Source organism: Ochotona princeps, chromosome 32 (genome assembly GCF_030435755.1).
Source record: "Ochotona princeps isolate mOchPri1 chromosome 32, mOchPri1.hap1, whole genome shotgun sequence".
In the NCBI taxonomy this organism is placed as follows: domain Eukaryota; kingdom Metazoa; phylum Chordata; class Mammalia; order Lagomorpha; family Ochotonidae; genus Ochotona; species Ochotona princeps.
In genome coordinates, this window is record NC_080863.1 from 998,745 (window position 1) to 1,011,515 (window position 12,771).

The following is a 12,771-nucleotide window of genomic DNA, read 5'->3' on the forward strand; positions in this document are numbered from 1 at the left end:
ACATGTTTTAACATAAATATAGGTGATTATAAAAATGTACGCTTCTTTTTAAATGCATTTGTGAAAAGAAATTATAATTTATCCAGAAAATGATCTAGAATTTCCTAATAGTATCTAACTTAAATAATGAAGCAAAATATTTCCTGAAACATCTTTTGTTTGTGCATGAATTTAGTTACAGTGCCAAATATTAGCACTGTCTGTCCCAAAGGTTGCTAATGGTTTGGGAAGGGAGACAAACTCCGCGATGTTGGTAGATTTTATGTTCTACATTGTTTATACATTCATAGGAATTCCAGTCTTTTATTTTAGGGGAAAAAACGGTTTATCATTATGATTCCTCCTAGTCTGCATGGTTAGAAACCAAAACTTCTAGCCAAGATACGAATTTGTAGATTTTATTTTTTTAAATCTGGCATTGACAGAGTAAAGAGAAATTTTGTGGCATTAATAGCCTTCCAATAAATAAAAACTATCAACACCTGGCTAAGAGATTTAGCCAAGACAAGATTGCTTGTGGGGTAATGGCATTCTAAACTCCTGACTTAGCTTCCTCTCTCCCCAGCACACGCTGAGCAGCAACAAAACACAGCAAGTAGAAAGATGTGCGCTCAGCTGTGATGAGACACCTGCTAGGACTTCACTGACCTAACCGTGGATGCTAACCATTTCTGAGGAACTATCCATACAGAACTCAAAAGAATTCATATGTCACCTTCTTACAGTTGTGGTTAAAGATTCAGAAACAAATTGCAACTGCAACTGTATATTTTCTTTCACAACTTCCAGTGGACATTTACTCATAGAATAAAATCATAGTTCCTAAGCACTAAAGCTTATCATAGACAACTGGCACCGGGGAGTAGCTTCTCTCACAGTCCGTCTACATTAATAATTAACAGACCAATTATTTTCTTCCTATTCTGCAAAGCTAGCCAATAGAATTGATTTCAAATGTAGAATTTTGAAAATCACCTAGAAATACACAATGTTAATGTTTTGGGGTTTTACAAGAGTAACTTTTAGTTTTTCCACTTTTTAACATTAGAGAGTTCTAAGACATCACATGGTATTTTTCTAACTCATGTAAGATTAACACTGTACCAAAAATATGAGGATTTTTGTTACGCGAGTAAATAACTGTGTTTTGCCCAGAATCATGTTTCATTCCATGTTGTTTTTCCCCTACATCGAAGCCAGGAAGACGAGAGTCCCATGAAATGGACAGAGCCATCTCACTGCTCCCAAATGATTACTTGTTGTTCAGGAACTTCCAGACAACCACACGTGGTCCTAGTGAGGTTTTCTTGGGTGGCTGGACTCTTCCCTCCTCTTCCTCAGGCAGACCCCGTGGAGCAAGCTGGAGATCTACATTGGGGAGGCAAGCGAGAAGCACACACACCTTATGAAACAATGCCATCCTGCAGACCAGCTTGCCCACACCTCAGTTTATTTACGAGTAGCCAATGAGTTATGAAAGGCACCAGTGGTTTTTTCCAGGGATAAAGGCATAGCCATTGCACCACTATTCAATACAGCACACGTTTGTCAGTAAAACGTTGAGTAGCCATTGTTAGAGTGAAGTTAGAATCGAGGTAATTAAGGCTATCCATCCAACAAAACACTGAAGTGTATGTGTGTATGTAACACATACGTAACTTTTCATAGACTAGCTTTCTGTAGATACACACTGATGTTAAAGCTGAGCCAAGCCAGAACACAGTTTCAGTTTGAATAAAGTCTGGTACCCACAAAACTCCAAAGTCTTCCAGGCTCACCTCCTCTGCTCCTGCCAGTTGTTTTGGACAATGTAGTGAAGGCGCAGGCAGCACCCATGATCTTACATATGGAAAGTGAGATTTGACCCAAGTTTTGGTTTAGCGAGTGAAGAAAATGTCGGGCAGAGAAAGCAGCATGTGTCAGAGCTCCAAAGTGGCCTGGAACGTGACTTTGTGAATGACTCACAGGCCACCAGTGAGGCAGACAGGCCGGGAGACGGAGAAGCATGGCTCACGCTCCGTACTCCGGGGAGCATCAAGAGCTTCATTATAATCCTACAAGGAAACAGAAACCGCTAAAGAATCTTAAGCAGTGTGAATTTATAAAATAGAGAATGAGTGAAAGGAGAGTGAAAAGTGACGTGGGGAGTCTGCTATGAGGAACGCGGGAGTTGAACTAAGATGAGGAGGAACTGGAGAGGGAGTGCTTGGGAGCTGACCAGCTGACTATGCAAATGAAGATTGGCCAGTTTCCACGTCAAAATGGAACTTGACTCACAAGCTCTGTGAGAACCCAGTCCAGGAAAGCAAATCCCAGCGTTTGCAGTCACTAGCCCCACATGGTCCATGACCAATTTTTACTCCTCTTCCTCTGAGGCCAGTTCGGAACTAACCAAAGAAAGCTGCATACGCTCCCCAACCTTCTAGGCTGCCTGACTTCAACTACCCCATTCTAGCAACCTCTCATATCGTACCTGAACCTGCCCCTTTTCCCTCTGTGATGCTTTCTCACTTCCCTGTCTTTGATCCTCTGCCCGAGATAAATGATGACGACTGCACCCCTTGCAGTGTAAGCTTGGAATAAACAGCCCCAGCTTGATCTCATAAAAGTAGCCTCCCTCCCTTTTACGAAGTATTAGCACTTAGTGTAAAGAGGTTTTTAAGGCCAGAAGAGGAAGTCGCTCTAAGCGTTTCCTTGCAGGAGAGAACCAGCCTGCCTAGGAGATAGAGACAGCTGATAACTTGGTGCAAATGGGTAAGGATGGGTTTCCCCACATCTGAAGGAAGGGATTTCAGCAGACTCCAGTCAGTTGGCATTGCTTCTGTGAAATCAGCAAGAGGAATAAAGAACACGAAATAACTCAGGAAGATGAAGATGTTTGATGGCCATTGTAAAGGATGTGTGGGGGCAAAAAAGATTAGCATGATTGAGAAGTGAATGCAAAATAATCAGAAATGATATGAAAAAGCCATGAGAACTTTCACTGAAGACCGTATGTAAATGGTTTACCTTAGTATCTAGGCTAATCAGTATTAAACTTCCCTGTTGACATGACGATTCAGAGTCGAAAGGGAATCAAGAAAAAGTAGTGATAAATCTAGAGTCTCAGAAAGCAAAAAGAGAAGTGTGGGGGTGAGTAGAAAGAGTGATTTCCAGCTTTTTAACCACAAATTGGGGACTATTTTCCATGACATACACACTGCATTGATGGCTTCTTTACTGTTACTGTGTAAGAGGCAACACCGCTGAGAACGAAGCAGGTGAATTCTGAAATCTACAGGAAGCAGGCACGGTGAAGGACTGTTACAACAAACTGACCGCAGAAATGTAGTGAGTGCGGGACAGTATTAGAGAATGAGTTTGGGGACAATGAGCTTAAGCACAGTATTGTTCTGATTCTGCATGAAGGGCTGAAGGTTCTTTCAGCGCCACAAGGCGAAGATAGGAGCGTAGAAGTCTGCAGCATTGGGAGCAATGATGGAAATAATGGACCGTGACATTTTGTCAGGATTTGTTTACTTGAGAGGCAGTTACAAAGATAGAAGGAGATCTTCCATCTGCTGGTTTATGCCCCAAATAGCCACAATGGCTGAAGCTGGGCCTGTTCGAAGCCAGGAGTTACCTCCGGGTGTCCCATGTGGGTGCACGGTCCCAAGCATTCGGGCCTACTCTGCTGCCTTCCCAGGCCATTAGCAGGGAGCTCCTGCTAATGGAGTACCTGGGAACAGGAGCCAGAGTACCTGGGAACAGGAGCCAGAGCCCACATGGGATGCTGAGCCTGCTGATGCTGGGTCACCTGACCTTAATCAGAGAAAGGGAAGTGAGAGTGGCAGTAGATATGCAGGTTGGTCAGTGTCCTGGCGATGCTGAGCTGCCCTGGCACGCCACGGGCATGCAGCACTGCGAATCTAGGCTCTGCGACTCGCATGACTCATCATTTCACATACAAATATTTATAAATATCCTTAGCGGTAACAGGTAAAACATCAAAGTTGTAATTGACACTGATCATTTTCTTTGAGACGGTAGATCCACTAATAAAAATGTAAATGTTTCAGGTGATAATTGCTCATAATTTTATTAATTTTAGGTTAATATACAAATTTTAACATTGAAAGGGTTATAATATTAAATACCATATAATGCTATTTTTTTAAAATATATCTAATGGTGAAATGTGTTGAAATAGCTCATAGTAAATGAGTTTATGGATCTTAGCTATTGTCTAAGCATAGCATATTTTTCAAATCCATTACTGACATGTAACGTTCACTTGGTTACAGCAGGTCACTGGTTACAAACATGATTAAGAATAACATAAGGTCAAAAGTTTTACTCCAAACATAAATTAAATATTCTTAAATAACATAGAAGATTCTTTAAACATCTATAGGAAGTATTATTCTAATGAGAAATCACTTTCTAACATGAAGAAAATGCTAAAATTTACCTTTAGTTCATCACATACTTATTTTGAATTGGAATATACATCTATTATATGTTTATAAAATTGCAAACATCAATTTTCTCCAAGCGTGATCTTTGGATGTTAGACTATGAGTAATTGAGAAAACAAGTATTTTCTATATTTTATTTAATTGTAAGCGACATGTTCTGCAGATGTTACAGCTCACACAAGAATCCTCCATACTTGGGGTAGCTCTCAGGGCATTCCCACTAAGCAAATGTTTGTGCCCCAAGCTCTAAGGGTCAAACTTTGTCTAGACTCAAAGATCTCACTTCCTCATACTGATAGCATCTAAAGAATTAAGGTATAATGCAATAAAAGTCTCAAAAAGCCTAATAAAAATGATGCGACTGTTGGCACAATATTAAGAGATAATTTTAAGCTAATTGGATCTGAGTGAACCTTATGGAGAAAGTAGAATTTGAACCCTGGAGGAGGCAGGAAATTCCTGCCACAGGAGACACCTCCAGCACAGATCTGAAATTGCAGTTGGTTTCGGCAGTTAGCACCAGAAAACACCAGAAAACGTGTGTTGGGGTCTGACGGCACTAAGTCTTCCATGCTATAAGGATAAGTCAAAGTTTCCTTTCATTTCTTTTAGCAACAGTTATGGAATGCCTGCTGTGTTCAGGCTCTTTTTTTTTTTTTTTGGCTGAAGATACAAAGATAAATAAAACTCCCTGTGCCTTCAGAGAATTTATTGCTTGCCGATGGAGGAGTGGAGGAGGTGAGGCAGCTAACGTTGTTTGCCGATGGAGGAGTGGTGGAGGTGAGGCTGCTAACGCTGGGAATGGGGACCGTGACAGAGCGCGCAATCAGTACTTTAAGAACAGCAGGGTGGGCATCTCACTGGGCACTCTAAAAAAGCTCAGGGAAAAAGGAGTTAGAAGGCTCTATTTTGGTGCAGAAATTTAAATCAATGCATGGGGGGGCGCTCTTCAAAATCAAACTTTCTCTAAAGAATGAAAGGTAGTTGTTAGGAAAAGAATTTAAGAAGAACAATGCAGGCAGAGTGCAGCTTGGAGAACAGCAATAGACCAGGAATAGTTGCTTTGAAAGTAACTGTTGCAGTTACATACTTGTCATGTAGGGCAAACTAGGCTAAGTGACTTGGCAAGGATCATCGGAGGACGAGTGACAGGGTCACAGCTGGATTCCAGGTGGTCTGAACACAGTGTTTAGACATAGGTTGTTGCCTTTTTGCTTGTTTTTTTAAAGATCTGTATTTCATTTGAAAGGCGGAGTAGCACAAAGAGAGAGATATCCATTTACTACTCCGTTCCTCAAATGACTGCAGCAGTAGGGCCTGGGCCAGGCCAAAGTTAGGGACCAGGAGTTCTATCTGGTTTGCAAGGTTAGGGGTAGGAATCCAAGCCCACGAGTCATCCTCCTCTGCTCGCCAGGTGTGTTAGTGAGGAGCTGGGTCTGAGCGGAGCACCCGACACTTGAACGAGTGCTCTGAGACCAGGTGCCTAAACTGCAGGCAGTGACTTCACTAACTCACTGTGCCACGATGCTGGCCACCAAGCAGAATCTTAATTCTTACCATCCTGGATGATGAGGCCACAGAAAAGATGGGGGAGACATTCTGTGTGTCGGATTACGTGAGTTTTCACTTGAAGGCTATCGGGACAGTTAGGAAATCTGATCTGGGTGTGATATGGCTGGATTTACAATTTAGAAATATCAGAGGACAAAAGAAAGCGATGGGTTTCCTGGGAGCAAAATGAAACAATTAAATATCAACATGATGCTGGAGGGTGTCTATATCCCGCCCTAAGACAGCAGCGAGAAGAGCAAAAAGAAAAAAAAAAAAAACAGCCAGTGGCAGATTTAAAAGTGTTTCAAGACAGAAATGCAAGGCCTAGAAGGCTAACTCGAGCACAGAGTTAAATCAGATGAGAACTGGATTTCATAGCACACAGCCTGCTAAGTAGCAAAGATCTGGTCTGTGGTAGCTTTGAAATTATTCTCCAAGTCCCGACGCCACAGGAGGTGAAAGATTCAAGTGAGAGGAATTGAAATATTCCATTTCAGGTGTCCATTCATCCATTTCTCAAATTCTTGAGGGCTTAGTGTAGTTAGCAAGCATGGAGCTGTGCCAAGCAGGGTCACTTGCCAAGGAAGCTACATTACAAGGGAGCAAGGCAGATATTAAACATTAAACGAAGTCAAGATATGCCAGGTGGCACTCTGTGGGGAAAAACAGATCAGACAAAAGAGGCATCGGGATATCTTGGGTAGGTTGAGGAACTGCTCCTCTTATTTAAATCCTTCCTGACTGTGTACGTGGTGTCGGGACAGAGAGCTGTGGTACCATGATCCAGGAAGGACACCTAAGGTTCCGGTACTACAGCTCTGCTCATTCCAAGCAGGCTGCAGGCTGTCCTGTACCGGGCCAAGAGGTGACAAAGATTTCTTGCAGAGCGAAGTGGTCACAAGGGAGGATGGCGTTATGGGAACCGAAAACAATGACCACGCTCACTGGATTCAGGAGGAGGATGTCATCAGAGAGCTTTCCCAGGATGTAAGGGGACAACTGGGAGAGGCAGTCACATCTCAGGAACTGTGTATGGGAACTAGGGACATAGTGGCTCAGGAATCTCCATTTTCTCCACCTGCTAACGGAAGTTTAAGTAAGCGAACTTGACATCAGGTAGGTCCGAGTGCGAACTGAACAGTCGCTGAGTCAGGAGGCAAGAGGTCTGACTCCTAGACGCGGGGAGAGAACAAGCCAGAAGGCAGAGAACGAGACGTGATGATAAGCAAGAGTAAGTTCAGCAGGCACTTTTACCAGAACCTTCTGGGAACTGAGCAAGGGCCAGGGTCGTATTTTACTTCTGACCTAACATTCTCCCATATCAACAACAAATTTTGCACCATGAATATGTACAAAAAGTACTTCAAAACTTCATGGGAATCTTATAATGAAAATAGTGTGCTTTTTGGTACACGAAACATTTGTGAAGCCCATACAGTCTGTGCGTAACACCTTGTGATACCCCTCGTATTGCTGCAGCCGTGAGAAAGCTAGAACGGGTCAGCAAGGCACGTCATTCTCTGCACTGAACACAGACACACAGGAGCGCTGATGTGTACGGGGGAAGTCATTAGACTCCTAAGCCCCTACCTCGTTTCCCACTCTACAGCTCTCCCATTAACCTGTAGATTTCATTTCCTGGCCCCTCTTCCCACTCCTGCTCTCCTCTCATGTGATTCACAGAGCACTGAAGGCAATACCAAAGCATTGCTGTGATTATGACAACAAGGCAAGATGAACTGCATGGAGCACAGATTCTGTTTAATTCACCCAACTGCACAGGCAGGAAGCTCTTGCTGGGGATTGCTGAGGAATTCCGGACCTGAAAAAGGGGTGGAGCACAGATAACAGAGCAGACCTACTGATGAACCCAGGGCTCAGTGACTCAGAGGGTCAGTCCGGAAAACTCTGAAAGCCAGTTGTTGATCTTCCGTTTTACAGTCTCAGTTGACCCTATCTGAATGAAACAACCACGTGCGATTTTTATCTAAAGCACGTGGAAAACAGAGAGGGTAGGAAATGAAAGGTGTTTGCCTGCCCGCCGAGTGCCTAGGACCACAGTGCCTTTAGCCAGTTGTCAAACTGCCTTTGCTGTAAGACATATTAAAAAAAAAAACAAGGGCAAGTATTTGTAGGATAGTGAGGATGCTACTGCCCAACTGGAAGGTAACATTGGATCACAATGCTGATGGAGCAAGACCTTAGGGGGAAATTATCTCATGTTTATCTCACACTGGTTCTTATAATAATCACTGAATTCCAACAGGTGACTTAAACACATTCGTCAAAGAACTGTAGCTGGAATTAGCCTAAACACTGAAAAAAAGGCTGCTGTGACCTGAACTTCTCCATGAAGCTACCCGTCAGGTCCTGTGAAGAACTGTTCTTGCTGGATAGTTTACATAACCTTTATTTAAATTTCCCTTTGGTCTACAAGCTTGGTTTATAGGTCCAAATTTCCTTTAACTTGGAGAATTTCAATTTCCCAACTCTGTCTTGTGTACTGACAGTCCTAGTCTTTTGCAATGGATGGTTTGTAGCGAAAGCCAGGCTGACCTGTGGCTAAGGACCTGTGCTGGGGGCTGCAAGGGATCTTTGTGCAGGAATTCTCCTGCCTCCCCCGCTGTGCTGTGCTGTGGAGGCGTGCTGGGAAGGTCCAGGAGCCTCTGCTGGCTCAGCCATGCACACCAAAGGCCACGTTGGCACGTGCAGTCCTCACAGGGCGGCTTCTCAGGACCCTCCTGCTGGAGCTCTCTGCATTGCCCCACCGAGCGTATTTTTCGTATTTTTGACAGCAGTCATTTGTTACACAGGCCCAATCTTCTTGATAAGTGCTCATTACTGAATTGTTCTTCTTTGTTTAATCTCCTACCACAAGGCCTTCACTAGGTTTAAAAGGCATGGATTCAATGAATGGTAGGTGCAACAAACAAGCCACATCTACAGATCGACTGTGCGTTAACCAGCTGAAGGAGTACGTCTATAAAATTTTCTCCCCCATTTAGGGAAGATATATTTTTCAAAGACTTAAAGAGCTTAAAATTACCGCAATAAAATACCAGATCATTTGTTTTTAGTACGAAATGACTTAAACTTGGGCAGCTTTTGAAGTTAATGGAGTCAAGTGGTGTTCCTGGTGATGGCTATGGTACAAACTCCCTGGCCTTTGAGAGTGCATGGAGACAAAGAAGGCACCCTGAGCGATGCAGCCACCAGGAGCAACACTGTTGGTGAGCCTGGGGCTGCCCGGCTGCCAGCTGCCAACAGGAAGTTAGTTTTACACATGAAAAGTATTTTTTCACAATAGTGTTTTCCACAACAGAAGCCAGGCTGTCAGTGTGCCGGTGTTGTGTCTGTCTGCTTTGGAGTAGTTGGTGGCCTGACTGGGCAATGTGCTGGTTCCGGATGACAGCCCAAGACTTCAGCAGTTTTAAAGATACTCTGGCAACTGCGTTCCTCTCTGGTCTGATACAGTTCTCAAAGACGCACAGTAGTTAGTAACCCCTGTACCATCGCTTAGATTCAACAATGATTAAAATACCCCTCCACTTTCTTCAGCTACCTCGCTGTCTTCCTAACCTATGGAGCAAGTCGCCAACATTATGCCCTATCCCCGGTGACTGTGTAGCTCTGAGAGCAACATCACCCCAAGCTGTTATTACATATCCCAAGACCCACGAACCTTCCCCGTACATGGAATCAAGTGTTTCAGGAATACCTCAGGGGAAGGGCACTCGGGAGTGAAGAGGCACGCATCTCCTCTGCAGGCAGTTGTGTCTGTGAAATTTTCTTCTTATGGCCAGGTTGACTGAACGGAAGGAAGAGAGGGAACTATCAGAATAGGAGAATCTCAGAGGACTATGTAATCTGAAGAATGTCACGCCGTATTTTGTGATCACGCTGCACTTTGCTCAAAGGTGACGGTGGCGCTAAGAAATCGATGTCATGCAGTCAGGCTACGGGTATCTCCACTAGGGACAAGATCTTGCAGGAGGTGCTGTGGCTTCTCCACAAGCACCTCCTAAATACTCGAGAGACCTTGGACTTGATGCCGTGAACTGGTCACCACAGTTCACAGTTCAGGAACCTGTGCGAGTGCTCTATGCTGGGGAAGTAGAAATACTCAGAATAGCAATTGCTGCCAACAGTGAGCAGCGGTCGGACCGCCTTGTCGGAGCTGCTGCCGCACAGCCTTCCCTGCTCTGGGTCCAAGGAGGCCCGAGCACATCCTCTGGAAGAAGTGCCCAGCGCTGCCCCTTCCCACTCCCCAAGGGCACAGCCAGCTTTTCCACCCATTTCCTTTTCTCACCCGAGAAGCGATCATGGAGCCAACGACCTCCCATTTTAGAATGTCAGTATCATCACTCCGCACTTACACTTGGGTTTGCGGTTTTCCTGCGTCAGAAAACTAACTTTCTCAATTGTTAACTTCCCAGTGCTTCATATCCTAGATGTTAGATTTTGAAGCAAAAGCACATTATACAATTTTGCCTACTTGGTTCCGTTGCTGAACTCCACAACAACTGATGTCATTCTTCAAAAAGTGTCGGCTAAATCAGTATCATGTGTCGCAAGCATACAGATTTCGCTGCTTTTTTTTCCCTCTGTGGGCACAGTAGTGCAAGCTGTACCACCTTGTTCTTAAGTGCAACCCTAATTACGTCCTGGAGATACCAGCTGCTGGCCTGTGTTGAAATTTGGTCTGCATTTTGTCACATTTTGACTTTTGTGTGACCTTGATTCAGCTAAAGCTTCCAGTCAGTAACATGCTTTCTAAGTAAGCACTTTGGGTTTTGCGTCTTACATTGAAACAAAACAAAACAAAACCTAGGTTTCTTCAGCAGTATAATAGACCAGCATCTCTGTTTCTCTGTCCTCTACATTTAGAAAAATTATCTACCATTTCAAACCCAGCTTCTTACAAAAATATTCAAATAATAGACTCAACAGGATAGCATATTTCCAAAATCTTACACATTTACACACGCACACACACACACCGAGTTCTGCTAACTGCAAGCACACTCACATGACTTTCAGTATAAACATGATTGCGCTCGGAGCCCCAGGGACGCAGACCGGCAAACACCAGAGGCTTGCCGCAAACCTACCTGGTCTCTGTCCGTTGATAAAAAAGAGACTCATCATGAAAACGAAAAACACAAGGAAGAATCGTTGGAATCTCATTTTTCCAAGCCCGGGCAAGTGAAGCAGTAGCTCTCAGAGTAAAACAGCCTGTGACCAGCCTGAGCAGTATCCGCGCGCCTCCCTCACATTCTAAGGACAGACCTCGGAGAGCTGCCAGCTGCCTCTTCCACAAAGGTTAATGATCACATCAGACAAGGTTACTGGTGCGCTGGGCTGTGGTCAGAGGCTCCCCCAGCCACAAACCCCTCCTCCCCGCCCGCCCCCTGCCCCGTCACCCCCCTTTATTTCCATAAGCAAATATTGGTGAAACAGACCATTCAAGTCTGCTGGAACTTCAGTGCGCGTCAACTCTGGAAGCTCAGAGAGAGAGACTGACTGAGACTCCATCTGGGGCTGCAGAACTATGTAAAACAAGCCTCCTCCCCTCACCATTTGCATCTGTTTAAACTTTGCATCGCCCATGTTGGTCCCGCAGCAGAAAGCCCGGCAATGACAGGAAGTCTGTCCTTTGTGCTTTGCGGGAGGAATTCCGAAGCTCGAACGCGAAGCTTTGTGGCCCAACGCGCCGCTGAAATGCTTCATCTTGACCAAAGCTGCTACAAAGTGACACCAATTTACATTCTGTCTCCGAACTGTGCACTCTGCGAGGGGTTTCTGTCTGTAAAGCTCCAAATGTTCTGAAGCAAATCCACAAAACATTTATATTGTGATTTCCTAAAGTACAATTTTAAAAGTGGTGGAGATCATTTTCGTCAGATGTGCAGGATTTTCAAAAAGGAAGCTGAAGCAAGCCACAAACTCATGAAAAAAATCTGTGTTCTGTTAAAACTTACATGTGGTGCAATCCAGGCCAACACATCACAGCCTCAGAAATTAGAGCTGCAGAAGTGGCTTCCTAGTTCATCTCTCAGTGAATTCAGGGGAAGCAAAAAACCCAAGAAATGGACTGAGGTCCTTTCGTTCAAAGTGTTTCCTTGTATATTGCAGAATTGTTATAAACGGGATTTTCTGTACTTATTCTAGAACAAACCTAAAAAAGAATTTGCAGATACAAGTTGAAGCATAAGTACAGCCAACACACTAAATGTAAAACATATGTGTTAGGCCATGAGCAGCCAGAAATGTTATTGTATGTGCAGGTAGTTGGTATACAACCATGGATCCTCTGAGCTTTGAGATTAATGTTCAGTTTGTTTTGATTCTGTCAGTTTGTAAGAATTCCCTGCCCGCCTAGTTATGCGTGCAGTTTGTGACAGCACATAGACACTTTAAAATCCCGAAATAGACTTGCCTACGTGCGCGCTAGAAGCATCCTCCTAACCTCGGTAGAACTTCTAGAAGCAGTTATGTCATACTTCACTGTGTAAAATCAGCGAACTACAGAAGTAGCCGTGCTTCACGGACGGTAAAGCATTTGTGCAGATTTTTAATTCCTTCAGCAAAATGACAGATACGTGGTAAATCAAGCAAAGCTCTGGGAAACTGAGAGCCGTGTTGGCGCTGTAGCTTCAAGCCAAGTCCAGCCTGTACGAAGGGACAGCAGTGAGTCTTCATGCTCTGCTGCCCAGCGCAGATATTGCGTCCCAAGGCAGAGGGGCTGGCTCGAGGCCCCAGA

The 12,771-nt window shown here is 44.3% G+C and overlaps 1 protein-coding gene across 2 annotated transcripts; it reads right to left on the reverse strand.

Moving 5' to 3' along the window:
- Positions 1-1,264: 1,264 nt before the first annotated feature.
- On the reverse strand, positions 1,265-11,373 carry APELA (apelin receptor early endogenous ligand). Of its 2 annotated transcripts, none has more exons than XM_058657537.1 (3): positions 11,120-11,373; positions 9,727-9,816; positions 1,265-1,360 (listed from the first exon to the last, which is right to left on the reverse strand). In XM_058657537.1, the coding sequence occupies exons 1-2, from the start codon at positions 11,193-11,195 to the stop codon at positions 9,728-9,730; spliced, it is 165 nt and encodes a 54-aa protein (XP_058513520.1). In that variant the 5' UTR covers positions 11,196-11,373; the 3' UTR covers positions 1,265-1,360; position 9,727. The 2 variants fall into 2 exon arrangements, with proteins under 2 accessions (XP_058513520.1, XP_058513521.1); XM_058657538.1 differs by lacking the exon at positions 1,265-1,360 and adding an exon at positions 1,973-2,054.
- Positions 11,374-12,771: the final 1,398 nt, after the last annotated feature.